The 16,786-nt window shown below is 41.2% G+C and overlaps 1 protein-coding gene across 1 annotated transcript in view; it reads right to left on the bottom strand.

Moving 5' to 3' along the window:
* Positions 1-16,786, bottom strand: part of CXCL12 (C-X-C motif chemokine ligand 12) — a 143,213-nt gene that overhangs the window by 99,972 nt on the left and 26,455 nt on the right. Inside the window, exon 2 of the mRNA XM_068255309.1 lies at positions 981-1,098. Within this exon, the coding sequence (XP_068111410.1) occupies positions 981-1,098 (118 nt within the window). The remainder of the gene's footprint in view (positions 1-980; positions 1,099-16,786) is intronic.

Consider the following 16,786-nt stretch of genomic DNA (forward strand, 5'->3'; position numbering starts at 1 on the left):
CTTTTAAGCTATGCCAATTGCCAGGCTCTCCAGCAAATCCTTTTTTCTTTAAGGGTGAGTTCACACTATGCATGTTACGGTGCATGATAACTTTAGTTATAATTGCACATCAATGAGCTGCAATGGTCCTACATCCTCACATTGGGTCCATGGCTCATCATGTTCCAGTATAATAGCAGGAACCGATCCCTGAGCTACTTGACAAACCACGTTATGCCCATATTAGAAATGAACAATGAACAATGATGGAGTACCATGTGATGTGATGTGCATGTTGCTAAAATACAACAATTTTGAAATCCATTCCAATCTGCCACATGAAGCAAACTGCAGCAAGTCCCTGTGGAATAGGCCTAGTCAGGTCTATGTTTCCGGTGCACAATCCCTCTGTGGGTCACCACTCCACACACGGTTCAATGTAGTAAATACGAAGGAGGCACTCAATTGGCTTCAAACTTGCGTTTTATCAAATACCAGTAATACATGACATGTTTCGGGGCATATCCCCTTCATCACCTGATGAAGGGGATATGCCCCGAAACATGTCGTGTATTACTGGGATTTCATAAAACGCAAGTTTGAAGCCAATTGAGTGCCTCCTTTGTATTTACTACAATGATCTGCCACATGCACTGATGTGAGCCTAATACTTTCAGCCACTGACCCAGAATGAGTGTAAACATCAGGTGCTGTGAGTAAAGCCTGGCCATATTAGCAACATGCTTGTTTCAGGTCTGTGATTCAGACACTACTTTAGCCAGAATTATTACTAGCATAACTGTCGCGCAACTGCAATTTTTTTTAAAGGAAATAAATATGGCAACCTCTATATCCCTATCACTATATGGTGCCTATAACAAAGCTTTCCGTTTATCCATGTAGCACAAAACAAATTATAATGTGTGTCAGCTAAAACCATGTCTGTCATTTTTTTTGGTTTTGTTTTATTTTTCTAGTCTGTATTATTTGTTTATACTTACACAATCTGCAGAGAACAGTTGGTGGTGGAGAGGATCTTCAGGTGTTTAATGTTGCTCTTGGCCACATTGCTTTCATAGTATCTGCAGGGACATCGGTAAGTCAAGCTGACCGGTTTCTCTGTAGGATCAAAGGACAAACATTAGGAATGAGATCCCCGCATGGAAAACACACATTACAAAACAATTTGTCAACACTGCATTCTTTACAGCAACCTCCTGGTAGAAGGTGCATTTATTTTCTTTGACTGAAATGGTCATGTCAATAACCAAAGACCAAAAAAAAAAAAACCAAAATGAAAACAAATGTAAATTGAACTTTTAAAGCAGGCATGGCTTGCAATTCAAGTACTGATTTAAAATATAAACAGCAGATTTGCTTCCCCATTATAGTACAATAAATATATTCATGTGGGTGAAATATGCAGTATATACTGTAACACTAAACTTCTAACTTTGATGGATGTTCTAAAAATAGTTTGTAATCCCTGAGGCTATGCACTTAAACAACTGCAGATGGCTGGACCAATAATAATTGTAATTTTATTGTCAGTCCAGCTACATATGCACATAACACAGAGCTACAGGCTATAGTCCAGGCATATTGCTAACGAAAGCAAGTGAAACCAACTACTGAAAAAAAGTCTGCATTTTTAAAACCAATTTAATTGTCTTCCAAGTCAGCCCATTCTTCCTTTTTGTAAAACACGACAAGCAGCATTGAAAGATAGAAATAGCAAAAAAAAATGTTTAAAGATCAACCCATTGCATTATAGCGCCTGCTGCACTTGTTTCTGCTTTCTAAATACTGATGTTCCAAGTCACAAATCCCCTCAATAAACCTGTTCTGCACAAGAAGGGATAGTGGAAGTACAGGCCACAGCTTTGCATCAGGCCACTGCTTTGCATCATCAACTCAAGATGCAACACCCCTCCATCCTCCATCAAATGAGAGAGGGGATATGGTTGAGCCCATCACATGACTTAAAGACCACCTCCAGCCAAAAAAAGGTCTGAATGGCAATACATATATGTCTATGCACAGTGTACAGTTAGATGAACATATACATTTTACATCTGGTACATCATAGTGGATAGAACAGACTCACATTTATATCTGTAAGTACAATACAATACAATACAATAACATTTGTAAAGCGCTTTTCTCCCATAGGACTCAAAGCGCATAGCTGTGTCTCAGATTAATACAGGGTTTCAGGCTGGGTTGTGTTACAGAGGAGATAGTCAGATGTTCATGAATGCCAGACTGAAAAGGTAGGTTTTCAGTTTAGACTTAAATGTTTCCAGGGATGGGGCTGTCCTGATTGGGTGTGGCAGGGAGTTCCAAAGTGTAGGGGCAGCATGACAAAAGGCTCTGTCTCCAAAGGTTTTGAGGTGGACTCTGGGGGTGACCAAGGTGTTACGTCCTTTTGATCTAAGATTGTGGGGGGTGTGATGTAGTTGCAACAAGTCCTTCAGGTATCCAGGGCCCAGATTGTGCAAGGATTTGAATGTCAGTAAGCCAATCTTAAACAGAATTCTCCATTTTATCGGTAACCAGTGGAGTGAGCTCAGGGTTGGTGTTATGTGGCAATGGCGGGGTTGGCTCGTTAACAGCCTTGCGGCGGCATTCTGTACTAATTGCAGGCGGCGTAAGTCTTTCTTATGCAGGCCTGTGTAGAGGACGTTGCAGTAGTCTAACCTTGATGTGACGAAGGCATGAACTAGGGTTGGAAGATCCTCTGAAGGAATTAGGTGTTTAATCCTTGCAATATTCCTTAGGTGAAAGAAGGAATGTTTCACAACAGCTGAGATTTGATTCCTGAAGCTTAATTTCCCATCAATCAGTACTCCCAGGCTGCGCACACAGTCTGAGTTGTTCAGGTCTGAGCTCCCTATCCTTAGCGGTGTTGGTTGAGACTGGAGCTGCTTTGCTGTTGAGCCCTGGCCCTCGATAACAAGAACCTCAGTTTTGTCAGCATTAAGTTTTAGCCAATTATTATTCATCCACTCCTGAAGCTCAGCTAAGCATGCGTTTATTTGTGGAGTAGGGTCTGTGACGTCAGGTTTAAATGACAAATATAGCTGGGTGTCATCAGCATAGCAATGATATGTCAGGCCATGTTTTTGTATGATTTCTCTAAGTGGCAGCATGTATATGGTGAACAGTAAAGGGGATAATATTGCGCCCTGAGGTACACCGTATTTTAGTGGTACAGGGTTGGAGAGGAAGGGCCCTAAGGCTACCCTTTGTGTTCTGCCAGCCAGGAAGGAGTTAAACCACCGGAGAACAATGCCATCTATGCCACAGTACTCTTGTAGCCTGTTGAGTAAGATTTCATGATCGACTGTGTCAAAAGCCGCTGAGAGGTCGAGCAAAATCAGGATGGAACATTGACCCTTGTCTCTTGCAATGAGCAAATCATTGAAAATCTGGGTGAGGGCTGTTTCACAGCTGTGATATTTCCTGAAACCAGATTGAAGAGGGTCAAGGATGTTGTTTCTGGAGAGCCTGGCTTCAAGTTGGAGGTAGACAGCCTTTTCAATAACTTTTCCCAGAAAGGGGAGGTTTGAGACAGGTCTGTAGCTGTTTAGAGCATCTGGGTCTAAGGATGGTTTCTTGAGTAGAGGCCTGACGATTGCTTCTTTCAGAGTAGAGGGAAACCACCCTTCTTGTAAGGAGCCGTTGACTATTTTGTGGAATGCCGGTGTAAATAGTTCAGGGCATTTCAACATGAACTTAGTGGGGCCAGGGGCCAGATCGCAGGTAGTCTGGCGAAGGTTTGAGAGGATATCCAAGATGTCTTTTTCAGTGATTACCTTAAAATCAGACCATGGTGGTAGGCTATTTTTGCACCTGTTATATGGCTCTGCATGGGTTTCTGGGGCTGTGAATTGAATGGCAGATCGTATGGAGGAGACTTTGTCTCAGACTTTGTCTGAGAAGAAGTGGGCAAATTTCTCGCACAGTTCCTGTGAAGGTCTGATGCTGGATTTCCTGCAAGATGAATTGCAGAGACTGTCAACCGTGCGGAAGAGTTGGACAGGTCTGTTGGCTGCATTTGCAATTTCATGAGACAGGAATAAGGACTTCTTTTTGTTAATCATCGTTTGATATTTTTTCAGGTGAGCAATTAGGGAAAGTTTGTCATCAGGAGACTGATGTTTGCGCCACCTTCGTTCCAGTCTGCGTCCCTGTTTCTTTAGTTCCTTTATAGAGTTGTCAAACCAGCGAGCATGATGTAATGGTGCGGAACGTTTAATCTTTAACCTCCTTGGCGGTAACCCCGTGTGTGACACGGGGTAAGCCGCCGGAGGGTGCCGCTCAGGCCCTGCTGGGCCGATTTACGTAATTTTTTTTTTGCTGGACGCAGCTAGCACTTTGCTAGCTGCGCCAGCACCCCGATCGCCACCGCCGCGCGCCCGATCGCCGATATCCGGTGCGGCGCGCCCCCCCCCCCCCCCCCAGACCCCGAGCGCTGCCTGGCCAATCAGTGCCAGGCAGCGCCGAGGGGTGGATCGGGTCTCCCAATGACGTCCCGATGTCGCTGACGTCGGTGACATCATCCCGCCCGGGGGAAGCCCTCCAGGAAATCCCGTTCTTTGAACGGGATCTCCTGATCGGTGATCGCCGAAGGCGATCGAAGCGGGCGGGGGGATGCCGCTGAGCAGCGGCTATCATGTAGCGAGCCCTCGGCTCGCTACATGATTAAAAAAAAATTTTTTAAAAAAACTGCTGCGCTTCCCCCTGGCGGTATTTTTCATACCGCCAAGGGGGTTAAGGGAGCTATGGCGTCAAAAGCGGCTGAGACATCATGGTTACATTTAAGGACCATGGATTCAAGGCCGAAGTTGTGATCTGTCAGTCCACCTAGATTGAGGCTGTTCTCAAGGTGTTGGGATGTCAAACCTTTCAAGGAACGATATTTTATTAGTTCTTTCACTTGGTGTTTTGTAGCTGGTGCTGTAAAGGAGAAGTGGACAGTGTGGTGGTCTGACCAAACTACTGGATCAATTTCCACATTGGATATTAGGAGTTCTGAATGGAAAATGAGGTCCAAAGTGTGTCCTTTTTTGTGGGTAGGGAGGTTGACGGCTTGAGAGAAGCCCAGTTCATTCATGGAGAGAAGTAGCTTAGTTCCAAATTGGGAAGAGTGTGTATCGACCCGTGCGTTAAAGTCTCCAAGAATTATCCACCTAGGGTGTTTCAGTGTTATGCAAGATACAAGTTCTGCTATTTCCTTGAGAAAAGCTGAGCCAGCGTCAGGGGGTCGGTAGACAAGCAGTATGTTTATTTTTTTTCCAGCTGAGAGCTGGGCTGCTAGACATTCAAAAGAGTGGGTGGGGGCTACAGCAAGGGGTTTAATAATCAAACTGGATTTGAAGCACAGAGCTAATCCTCCGCCCTTGCGGTTTTGCCTTTCACAGTGTAAAACTGAGTAATTGTCTGGTACCGCAGCTGCGAGAGTGGGTCCTGAGTTCTGATCCAACCATGTCTCTGTAATTAAAGCTAGATCTGAAGCCTCTATTAGATCATGAATAACTGCTGTTTTGTTGTTTATGGACCTGGCATTGCAGAGTACTGCTTTAATGTTGTTTGCCTTAACTTTGAGGTCTGTGTTCCTAGCTCCTGGCTGGGGGTTGTAATCAGGAGTGTGGCAGCTGTCTCTGTTATCTGGGTCCTTTACTGATACAGCTGATTTATAGATATGTGATGATTGCTTTGGCTTTGATTTATGGGTGCCTGCACGTCCTCCCCTCTTCCCCCGCCTTGTTTTCTTGAGTATCCCAAAGGATTTTAGAGGGGTAATCAAAGCAGAATCTATTTGTAAGAGTTTCTTGGGAACAGAGGTTGCAATATAGATAAGTAGAACTTCCTAATTTCACCTGAAGCCATCCTAAAGCATTGTGCCCTCCTCTTCAGCCTAGTTAGCTCCTCTGCCCCTCCCTCCCCTGCCTGACTGGATCAAATTACTTTTCTTTTCACAGTGTGTAGGAGAGAGAAGAGACAGGAGAACTGCTGTAGCCTGTCTCATCATGTCTGTTTGCTATAACTTATTTCAGATGCCTGTCTGTCTGCCTATATTAGATCACAGGGACATGAGGGGTGGAGTTATGACATCAACCCCCCAACATCCTTTGCACCTATAGATTGGAGAAAAAACAGGCCAGGGCTCAATTTCAGACTGGGACGGGGATTTCAAGACCATATGTAGAATACGGACTCTGGGGGTGGAAAAGTCACACTTTATCATGTGTGATTTTATATATCTTGGCAACTTTTTAGGTTTAAAGCAAATTGTAATTTATCATTTAGGTACTCTTTAGGGTATTTTGTGAAGAGAGGGAAACCGAGAGCCCGATATGGTGTAGTATGTTAATGTAATGGTATCTGGTGATAAAGAAGGTGATTATACTCACAAAGGTAGGTTGCCACCAAGGCAACCACTGGGCGAGCAGGCGGGGAGAATTATAACCTGACCCCGCTCAGGTCTAAGAAGTCGCTCTCTGTAGATAGGAAAAAGTGGAGATACACCCCTCCACCAAGGGTGGATTAAATTATTATTTTGTACCAGGATAACAGAGGCGCCAGGTAGAGTACAATTAATTAAAATCGTTAAAAAGGGCGAAGTGGGTGGACTCACCTCCCTTCTGGAAGAAATGGCTGGATCACGGGCAAGTTACTTGCAGTTTAAAGTAACATTTAATAAAAACTCCAAAAGTGCAACGCGTTTCACGGGTAACAGTCCCGCCTCCTCAGGCAAACGATTTTTGGAGGGTACACTGTCTGGTCAAGAGCTGGGTATAGCGCCTCTGTAGCTTTAGGGTATTTGCTGCTTTTGGGTTAATTCAGGATTCCTGTTACTGTTGGGGTTGAAAGTGGAAGCGTGGGGCTATGTGAAGATGTGAAGATCTATGGCAGACATGGGGTTGGGTGACAGCCATGGCAGGAGGAAAAACAATATGTGCACTTTGCAGTATAGGAGCACTTACCCTCCACTGAACAAATACAAAAACAAAGAAAATGCCAGCAAGATTAGAGTAGACTGCAACCTAATTGTTCTGTGCAGGCAGTGATGACAATTAGACAAGATAGCGGCACAGATAAGACAGCTCTCAGTCACACTGTGCTCTTGGTTACTATAATGGTCTTTCACCTCAAGTTACATTGAAATAAATATCTGAGAGGTGACAAAACAAAACTGTTCAAGGGGAAAAAAAAGTTTAATTGCTAGAAAACAACTCAGCCTTTTGTGAGCTAAATAAAAGAGAAAGAAAAGATTTGGTTAATTATTTTGCTTATCATTATTTGTGCTTCTTAATTGAAACTTATTGTGAAAATAAACTGATGAGATAAACAATTGCTTCTCACCTCCTACTCCTAAAAATGACTTTTTTAGAATCAACCTGTTTTATTATCTGAGTATCAACTAAAAAAGTAAGATTAGTGTTGTATTGTCTCATATGAATGATAAAGTCTTTCACAAAGTCTGAGAGAGTTCTGAAGCCTCATTTACACTGAGGGATTGCTGTCACCCAGCAGGGATTGGTACTCGATCCCTCCAGTGACAGCACATAGGCAATGCTGTATAGATGTGTCAGACAACAGAGCAGTTTACTGTGGGCAGTGTGAGTAGTAGGTGATGGAGAGCAACATGTTCATTGATTGATAAAAATAACTGGCATGTTGCATCTGTAGCAGACGTTGGGCAGCCACTGTACACACTCTGGTTATACTCAAGATTCTTGGCCATGGTGGTCTTTATTGCCTACCACAGCACAGTTCAATCCAGTGTGTGTAGGTAGCTTTAGCCAAGATTAACACTAGTCGAGCATATGTATGTAGCTGAACACAAGATTGATACTTTAAGGATGACCTTCATTATTTCAAGTCAGTTTGGGCTCAAGTTTTTGGTTCCCTCATTGACCCATGGCTTGAAAGGTCCACACCAAACTGGTGATAATTCCATTGCTTTCTTCACAGAAACAGATTTGTAAGGACTAAAGTAACATTTCTAGCTGAGATAAATTCTCAGGAAAATTCACAGAATTTGTGTAAAATACCATTCTTTGTGTAAGACATTAAGAGAAAATGCATTTTCACATTCCCCATTGCAATCAAGGCATTACTGCCAAAGCAGTTCCAATGGGATATTGAATCATTAATGAGAGTGAAAACTCATACAAGCATAACATTCAGTTTATACAAACATTTAAAGGATCTGGAACTGCAGATAAAACACTGGCAAATTCAGGCATATACTTTAGCCTAAGTTCAGAACTCTTAGCGAATTTTCTGATTGCAACATTCACTCCTAATATTAAAAAAAGGCTTCCTAACCATTAACCACAGATAATCTTGGTGGAAGAGAAGATGTTTTTGAAGTATACTGTTAAGTGACCTAAGATTTTTATTTCAGCATTATATATATATTTTTTTAGCTTAAATATGAACCAGACTTTTTGTATGTATATAAGGTCACTTGATCTTGTCTGTTTCTACGTTTGTGCATTTTGTGACTGATACTTAGTATCAAATAAACATATGCTATTTACAACTCTATATACCAAGTTCAAACTAATAAGAAACTTTTCAAACTAGTAGACTGTTGCCTCTGTCCAAGTTCACTGTATGTAAAACACTGCTGTGTACTAGGACTGTACTGTGAACACTGTGAATGCATCTTACAGGTGTCACATGTAAAGTCATAATGTATTTAAAATGTGCAACCTATAAGTGATGGTAATACTTTTAGGATGCCTAAATTTGTTTATTCCTAAGCTTAAAATAATACACAAAATGTATATACAGTTGGTAAGTAGTTTGTCAACACACTGACAGATCAGGTGATATTTTTAGATCTTGCTGTATTGCCCTAAAATAATTTATGCTAGCCCTACACTACATAATTTTTTTTTCCCAATTCACCGTTCAAATGTCTAATGTGGCAAAAGTTATTGTGATCGGCCTGCAATCGACCCTCAGGCAGCATTCAGTGATTGAAAAAGGCATTTTTTTGAGCGATATCGCTTGTCAATCGTGGGCCAACTCTCGGACCAGAAATGGCATGATGGTATAGTGTATGGCAGGCCTTAGTTTAGTATTGCTTTGCAAGCATTTCACTTTCCTAATCGTGGTCTCATCTAATGTATATAGTCACCTTGTCAGCAGTAATGTATATTGTCACTTTGACAAGGCTTCAGGTAACATCAGTCTACCTACTAGAGAGTATGCATGATTTGCAAGGAAGTGCTTACTGGTTATTACATGAAAATGCTTGATGCCTAATGGCTATATGTTGTGTCTTTACACATCTGCAGTTTTCACACATAATTTAAGGTGTTTCCTTTCACTGTCCTTTGAGCCTCATTAAGAATTTAACAGTGTCCTTTGCACCTAGCAACATGGAAATGAACACAGTCTTTGTACACCTTTGAAGACCTATCATATTATCCCACTAATCTGTGCCACGGACAAGCAGCACTCTCCCGCCTTTGTGTCCATCCTCATGCCATACATCATTCTTGTTTTACTATGGTAAAAATGTCAGGCTGGAATGTCTGGAAATGACGTCTTAATGTGCCATTAGTGAGTGCCAGAACACTGCACAACAGTCATCATTAAATCTGATTGCAGCTGCTTTGTAAATTGAGCAGCAAACAAGTCAAAGTGAATGTTAACATCAATAGGAAGCTGTAAGTCCATGATTTGCAAACTAAAAGAATTGTCAGCACGTGTAAATAATATTGAACGTGAACTGCAGCATGTGGGCAATCTCTGTGCTTCTATACACATCCCCTTATGCAATTCACTTTTTCTCCAAAGTTTTCTCCTAGTTGATATTCTTTCATCTTCCCAATAAAATGCATTTTAAGCCACCAGCAAGCAAAAAAATATTCAGAATAATTTGACAGGACTTATTCACCTACTTTTCGGTATTTTTCTATTTCAGAGTGCTAAAACGTTGCTTTAAACAGCTAGTGAAAAATTATCTCCTATCAGATAAAAAGGGCTTCAGTGTCATAAATATATAATTTTATTTTTCTTATAATGACATTATTATACAGAACCCTAAGTATAAGCTACATCAGTTTTTTATACTTTTTAATCTTGCTACATATAAATTTGCAACCTTAAAACAAAAGATATTTGCAGTCATGATAGTAGCGTTATGTGAGCAGGAAGGAACTTCCATGACGCATCACTTCTGATTCAAGTGTTAATATATGTAAACAATTGATTAATAGGCTATAGGCACCCTGTAAATTACCAATTTATTGTAGGAATTATATCAGCAGTAACAAAGTAATGTTTTTCTTTAAAGGTTATTATGCTTTTGCATATCTTTTAGAGCAGAGAGGAAGTTCTGAGTTCAGTTCCGCTTTAAGAAGGTAAATTTATATTTAGCACTGCTTTTTTGTAAGGAGCTTTTAGATTCCTTTTTTGTAATACAAAATAAAAAAAGTAATACAAAATAAAAATAAAATAAAACATATTATTTACAAAAATCACATTACATATATTGTATTTAATCATATACTTTTAAACTGTCAGTTGATATAGGGCCATATTTTCAGTCCTCACAGCGAACTGTGGCAACATATGGATAGTTTTTGTTTGGCTACTTTTATTTTTGTGTCTGTGTGTATTTTTTTTCCCTAAAACTTCCATAGAACATGATCAAATGTTTCTTCATAAAAATGTATAAAAATATCACAATTTTCATAAAGAAATTATTTTGACAAATATCACATTCTGATACACATGGAAAATATAAGCAAAAAGTGGGGGGAGTTATGCACACTTAATGCATCTTTTTAGCTCTATTACGTGTTCACATGTTTTTCTACCTTTTGCTCCTCTTTCTACAGCGTTGACAGTGGCGCAGCAATAAGGAATACAGAGGTTTCAACCGCACCAAGGCCCTTTGACCAGTGGGACCCACTAGGGGACCTCCCTCAACCACAGTATTAGTTTTGCAATGGTGCTATGCTGGTAATGATCACCTCTATGTATGCTTTAAATAGTGGCAATCATTAACAAACTGTTCCTCTCCCTGCTAGTGGTTACACCTCTCATAAGGTGGATGTCCATAGCAGGTTTTGATGCGCCATATGAATTGTTATGTCTAGAATGCTTGGGGGGCCCAATGTAAAACTTTCACTGGGACCCAAAGTTTCTTAGCTACGCACTGAGTGTTGATATGCAACGGGAGAGAGATAGGACAACTGTGACCATTCAGCACTGAAAAGTGTAAGATATATTCCATATACAGTATATAAAACCACCTAATTCTGTGGAAATGGCTATTCATGATGCCTGGCAGCCATTACATCTATTGTTCAGAACTTCCATAAACAACATATTGTTTCAAGTTACACGTTCCTGCTGTTTATGACATAAATGTTCCGAGATGGTCTTTACATTCTTTTCTTAAAATACATAATTCAGAAAGTGAATTGTATTTATCAGAAATATATATTCTTATGTGTGCTATATGTATTTCATGCAAGCATAGACTTTCAAAATGTTTAAGGTTTTCACATTGCATCATTTGCATTGCAGAATAATCCTACATGTCAACTCACTGCCCATACAATTCTTTGGGCCTGTTCATATCTCTGAGTAGTAACAGATTGCGTTATATTAACTCACTGCATGCAAGCTTTAAATTAATGTCTACTGGTATGTCCAGTCTCCATTGCAGTTCACGCACATATTAAGATGTGCGTTATGCAATGCACTGCTGTAAAGTGTACCCGATGTGGATTTGATAGAATAATTGGGACACAGAGGCATGTTAGATGGTAAATTGCATACCTCTGTGTCCTTTCTTCTGTGCACTCAGTTTTCTCATTCAATCTGTTTATTTGAAGTGAAGTGCAAACAAGAAGACCATAATTACTAATAATGAGGCCCCACAGGAAAACACAGGTGCTGCTAACGAGCAAATTAACACTTATAGCCACTATTTGTGGCTATTAATATTGGCACCTATAGTGGTGCTCAAAGTAGCTATATATATTAGTAAAATTTAGGTGTAAGGTTAGGCATATATTAGGCTGTCATTTAGTGTTAGGAATAGGTTAGGGGATTGTTTAGGTTTAGGCTTAGGTTGGTAAGGTATTTTAGGATTAGGCATAGGTTGGGGTGAGGGTGGGGGGTTGGTTAGGGTTAGAGATGTAGCGAACGGTTCCAGGCGAACTTTGGGGGTTCGCGTTCGCCTGCACCAGGCGAACTTTTGCGGAAGTTCGATTCACCCCATAATGCACTATGAGGGTCAACTTTGACCCTCTGCATCACAGTCAGCAGGCACATTGGCTATCATTCATAAAGCATTTCCGCATGCGGAAATGCTAAAAACAGCTGACTTTACCGACCACTCGGCAAAGTCAGCATTCATAAAGGCTCTTTCCGCATGAAAAAATGACACTAACGAGCAGAGTGATAAATCACCGCCTTGTGCAGTGATTATCGGAACAAATGTAGCAAAATGTTCATTCATGAAGAACACCGCAAGCGGTGTCAGGTCGGGAAGTCCCGCTCCCTCTGATGTGGCGATACCAATGCAAGTGAATGGAGACACACAGACCTCCCAGGCAGCTGCAGCAGAGCGGAACACGGAGAAATGTATCAACTCTGCAGCTTCCGTGTCTCCACCTGCCTACCGCCTGCCTATCGCCAGCCTAGTTCGGGGAATCTCCGCAGTGCTACCGCACATGGATACTTTTCTGTGAATGCCCACCCAGAAGTCTAAAATACCGCCAGCGGTGTTTTCCCGCACTGATTCCCCTTACCGACAGCCTCTTTATGAATGATAGCCATCGTAGCCATTCAGGCTACACTAAGCCCTAGAGCCCCACCCCCCCTTATATAAGGCAGGCTCGCTGGCCATGATACTCACTCGTGTGCCTGCTAGACAGACTAGGGACAGCTGCTGCAGACTTGTTCTCCTAGGGAAAGATTAGTTAGGCTCTTGGCTTGTTCCTGGCTGATTGTTATTGCTAAAATAGCACCCCTTAACAGCTCTCTTTTGACAGCTAATGTTTTTCTGTTCTGTTTTTTTTTTTTGGTGTGTGTTGCTCACTGAGACTGACATTATACAGCCCTATCTGTTGCAGCTGGACCTTGGTAATTGTTATTACTGAGCCAGCCAGGCCCTGCCTAACTATCTATACTGGGACACCTACCTATGCCTACCTAACTATTGGGGCACCTACTTTCCTATACGGGGACACCTACCTACCTACCTACCTATACTAGGGGACCTACCTATGCCTACCTACCTATACTGGGACTCCTACCTATGCCTAGCTAACTACTGGGACACCTACCTATGCCTACCTACCTATACTGGGTCTCCTACCTATGCCTAGCTAACTACTGAGGCACCTACCTATGCCTACCTACCTATACTGGGACACCTACCTATGCCTACCTACCTATACTAGGGGACCTACCTATGCCTACCTACCTATACTGGGACTCCTACCTATGCCTAGCTAACTACTGGGACACCTACCTATGCCTACCTACCTATACTGGGTCTCCTACCTATGCCTACCTACCTATACTGGGACTTCTACCTATGCCTACCTACCTATACTGGGACTCCTACCTATGCCTAGCTACATACAAGAAGATAATAAGGTTGTTGCTTCATTGTGGACAGACCAAATTCAAACAGCTGGACAGTCACTGTTGTTCTATCATTGAGCTACCACAGCCCGGCGACCATATGGGCTGGAAAACTGCCACGGCCTGCACTCTGGCCATGGTGCGCACCAGTCCAGCACGGCCATCACTACGCAAACAGCTATTTGCGGTGTGTTACACAGTGAGTTTGGTGTGTCAGTGTGAAGCAGAACTCTAATTACACTCCCTGATTGATGTATACACATGTAAGATGTTTGAAAGCACTTTAGGCCTGCAATTTAGCATTCAATGTGATTTCTGCCCTTAAAACGCTGCTTTGCTTTCCATCACTTTTCTGGCCAGCATAATTTTTTCTATTTTTCAAAGTTCACCTCCCCATTGAAGTCTATTGCGGTTCGCGAACTTTCACGCGAACCGAACCTTCCGCGGAAGTTCGCGAACGGGGTTCGCAAACCGAAAATCGGAGGTTCGCGACATCTCTAGTTAGGGTTAGGTATCAGGTGGGTGGATTGGTTAGGTTAAGGAACCCCAAGCAGTTCAAGTGATAAATGGGGTTAGGTGATAGCAAATATTGGTTAAAATTACATATACAGTATATTTATAATTATAAAGCCTAATAGTAGAATATCAGTAATTTTACCAATGTTCTACTAGTAGCTATTTCCAGCACCCAAATTAACATGGAATCCTTATTACATGTACGTGTAAAAAGATGGCCCTACTGCTATTGTAGTAGCTTATTCAGTACGCCTATACAGTCAATACTAGAACAGCTGTCCATAAGCTGTAAAATACCATTTAACTGCACAATTAGCATGGAATACTAGAACGGAGTGCCTGAGACTACTTATCACACCGCTACAACGAGATCATACTTTACTCTTAGGTGAACTGCCTTTTGCCATTTAGAGAAAGAGTCCGAAATCCAGTGTTTTTTTTTTTTTTGCTGCATTTCTTTTGGAAGAAATACTATTAATGTTACTGACATTTGCTACAATATTGTAACAAATGTTTATTATGAGTACAGTACAACTCCAGCATTCCCCACAGACTAATGGTGCTGTATACACATCAAATCCCCCTTATAACTTTCATCATCCTTGTTTTTCCCCTTGGCAGCAGAAATGTAAGAGTTCTGTAGGGCCAGAAACTGTGGATTTGCTGGAAGTCATAAACAGAATAGGAATAATTGGAGTGATATGTCTGAAAGAGTCTTTGGATTGATTCATCTTGAAGTTTAATGGCTAATTTATGGCTAATTAACAATGTCCTAAACCCTATATTTATGTATTTGTGTATTGGACAGATGTGATAGGACTGACTCTTGGATTCTTAACAATTTATGAGTTTTGTTGATAATGAAGTGTGTAGATTGTTTTTGTTTCACCCAAAGAGATCTGGCACATCTGGGACTAAATTGTTTAGTCAGGTACAGTTGCACATTGCCAAGGAAAGTAACCTACCCTAACTTTATTTTAATACAGATGTGTTATACTATGGAATATAGTTAATATCTGCTGTAGGTACAAACGAAAGATGTGGCCTAGGCTATAAAAACTTTTCAGATGAGAGATGCATGTGAAAAAACAATCTAATTGAAAGACAAGCCTTGTGGATTATTTGTTCTGTGACTTTCTAAGCGGAGTTACACAAACATTTTAAAAAGGTGAGCTAACTTTTGGGAAAAGCTTAAATTGACAACAGCCAATATCTCATCATTTTTGAGTACTCAAAATTCCCCTTAGTACAAAACATTTCTATTGATCCCCATGCTTGTGTGGGTTCCAGTGGTCATTTTTAAGAAGACAATGCCTGGCCCATATATTGCCAACAAAGATGGATGCTGAATTGTACTGCCTTGAGGGTTGCAAAGGTTGTGATGGTTGTACACTATCAATGACACTATTAATAAACAGTAGACTTAACACTGATTCCTTGTGTTCACCCTTTATAACACAAAAAAGTGTCTGAGTGTTCAAGCCTTTGCAATGCTAGTTATATACAATGCAAGGCCACCATACACTCAGTTATTTTTAAGAATTTAGATTAAAAAAGAATCAAACCAAACAAAAAATCTATTAAAATCTAAATAATACTAAGAACCTCTTAGTTCAGTTCTACAGTAAAAACATTGGTCAATACAGGATGTTGTTTCTCAGGTTGATGTGGGCAAGTGGGGGAAGGAAGAGGGGAGACTGGACAACAGTAGTGTGTGATTAATATTTGCATAGTCTTTGTGTTTTGACAAATATTCTACTAGATGTAAATAGACATCTCATGGAATATCAAGCAGTAAAGGCCTGGATAAAGGCCTGGATACAGGCCTTTACCGCTTGATATTCCATGAGATGTCTATTTACATCTAGTGGAATATTTGTCAAAACACAAAGGTAAACAATCAATAACAGTCAGACACCATCAAATGTCTACCTGATCTAAAGCCACATCTAATAATGTATGGTAGCTTTTTTGTCATGCTGTCTCTGTATAAGAGCTTATTTACATCCATTTATTGTGTGCTGAGGGCAGAAGGATCTTGTGACTGGTGTCTGGCCAGTAAAGATTGCCTGCAGGCCAGTTGTAGACATTGCATTCTTTTGTTTTGCAAAGGGGGTGCTTTAGTTTGTAGTCCTGATATGCTGGAGGCTGTTTATCACCCCTACAGGAGCTCCTTAATAGCTCAGTTAATACTCTTTTGATATTAAATACAAGCCATCATTTTAAACTCCCTGTTCCTAAAATCCATGATCCTAAATACATTTTGAAATCTCAATCACAACTTAGTCCTTTCTAAAACCTTTACCTACCAACAGGTTCCTAGACCTAAACATCAGTAGCTTGCCCTACATTTGCAATTCTCAATGACTTAATTTAGTGGTCATTACAAAGTGAAGCCTCATACCCACCCGGTAATGTTACCCGACAATGGGCAATATCATTTGACATAAGTATGTTAAACAATGTTGCCCCCCGTGGCGATCGTGCATCGTTAAACAACGGACATGGTAGATCAGATCTTTAAGATCCCCGATGACGCCGCGCAAAGTACAGCGACAGCGTACTTCTCGTACACGCCCGCCGAGAACAGGAAGATGCATCGCTTAATGACGATCATGAAGGGGAAGTCGCTGGACCCGTCGGGTGGCAAGTA

Source organism: Hyperolius riggenbachi, chromosome 10 (genome assembly GCF_040937935.1).
Source record: "Hyperolius riggenbachi isolate aHypRig1 chromosome 10, aHypRig1.pri, whole genome shotgun sequence".
Taxonomy (NCBI): domain Eukaryota; kingdom Metazoa; phylum Chordata; class Amphibia; order Anura; family Hyperoliidae; genus Hyperolius; species Hyperolius riggenbachi.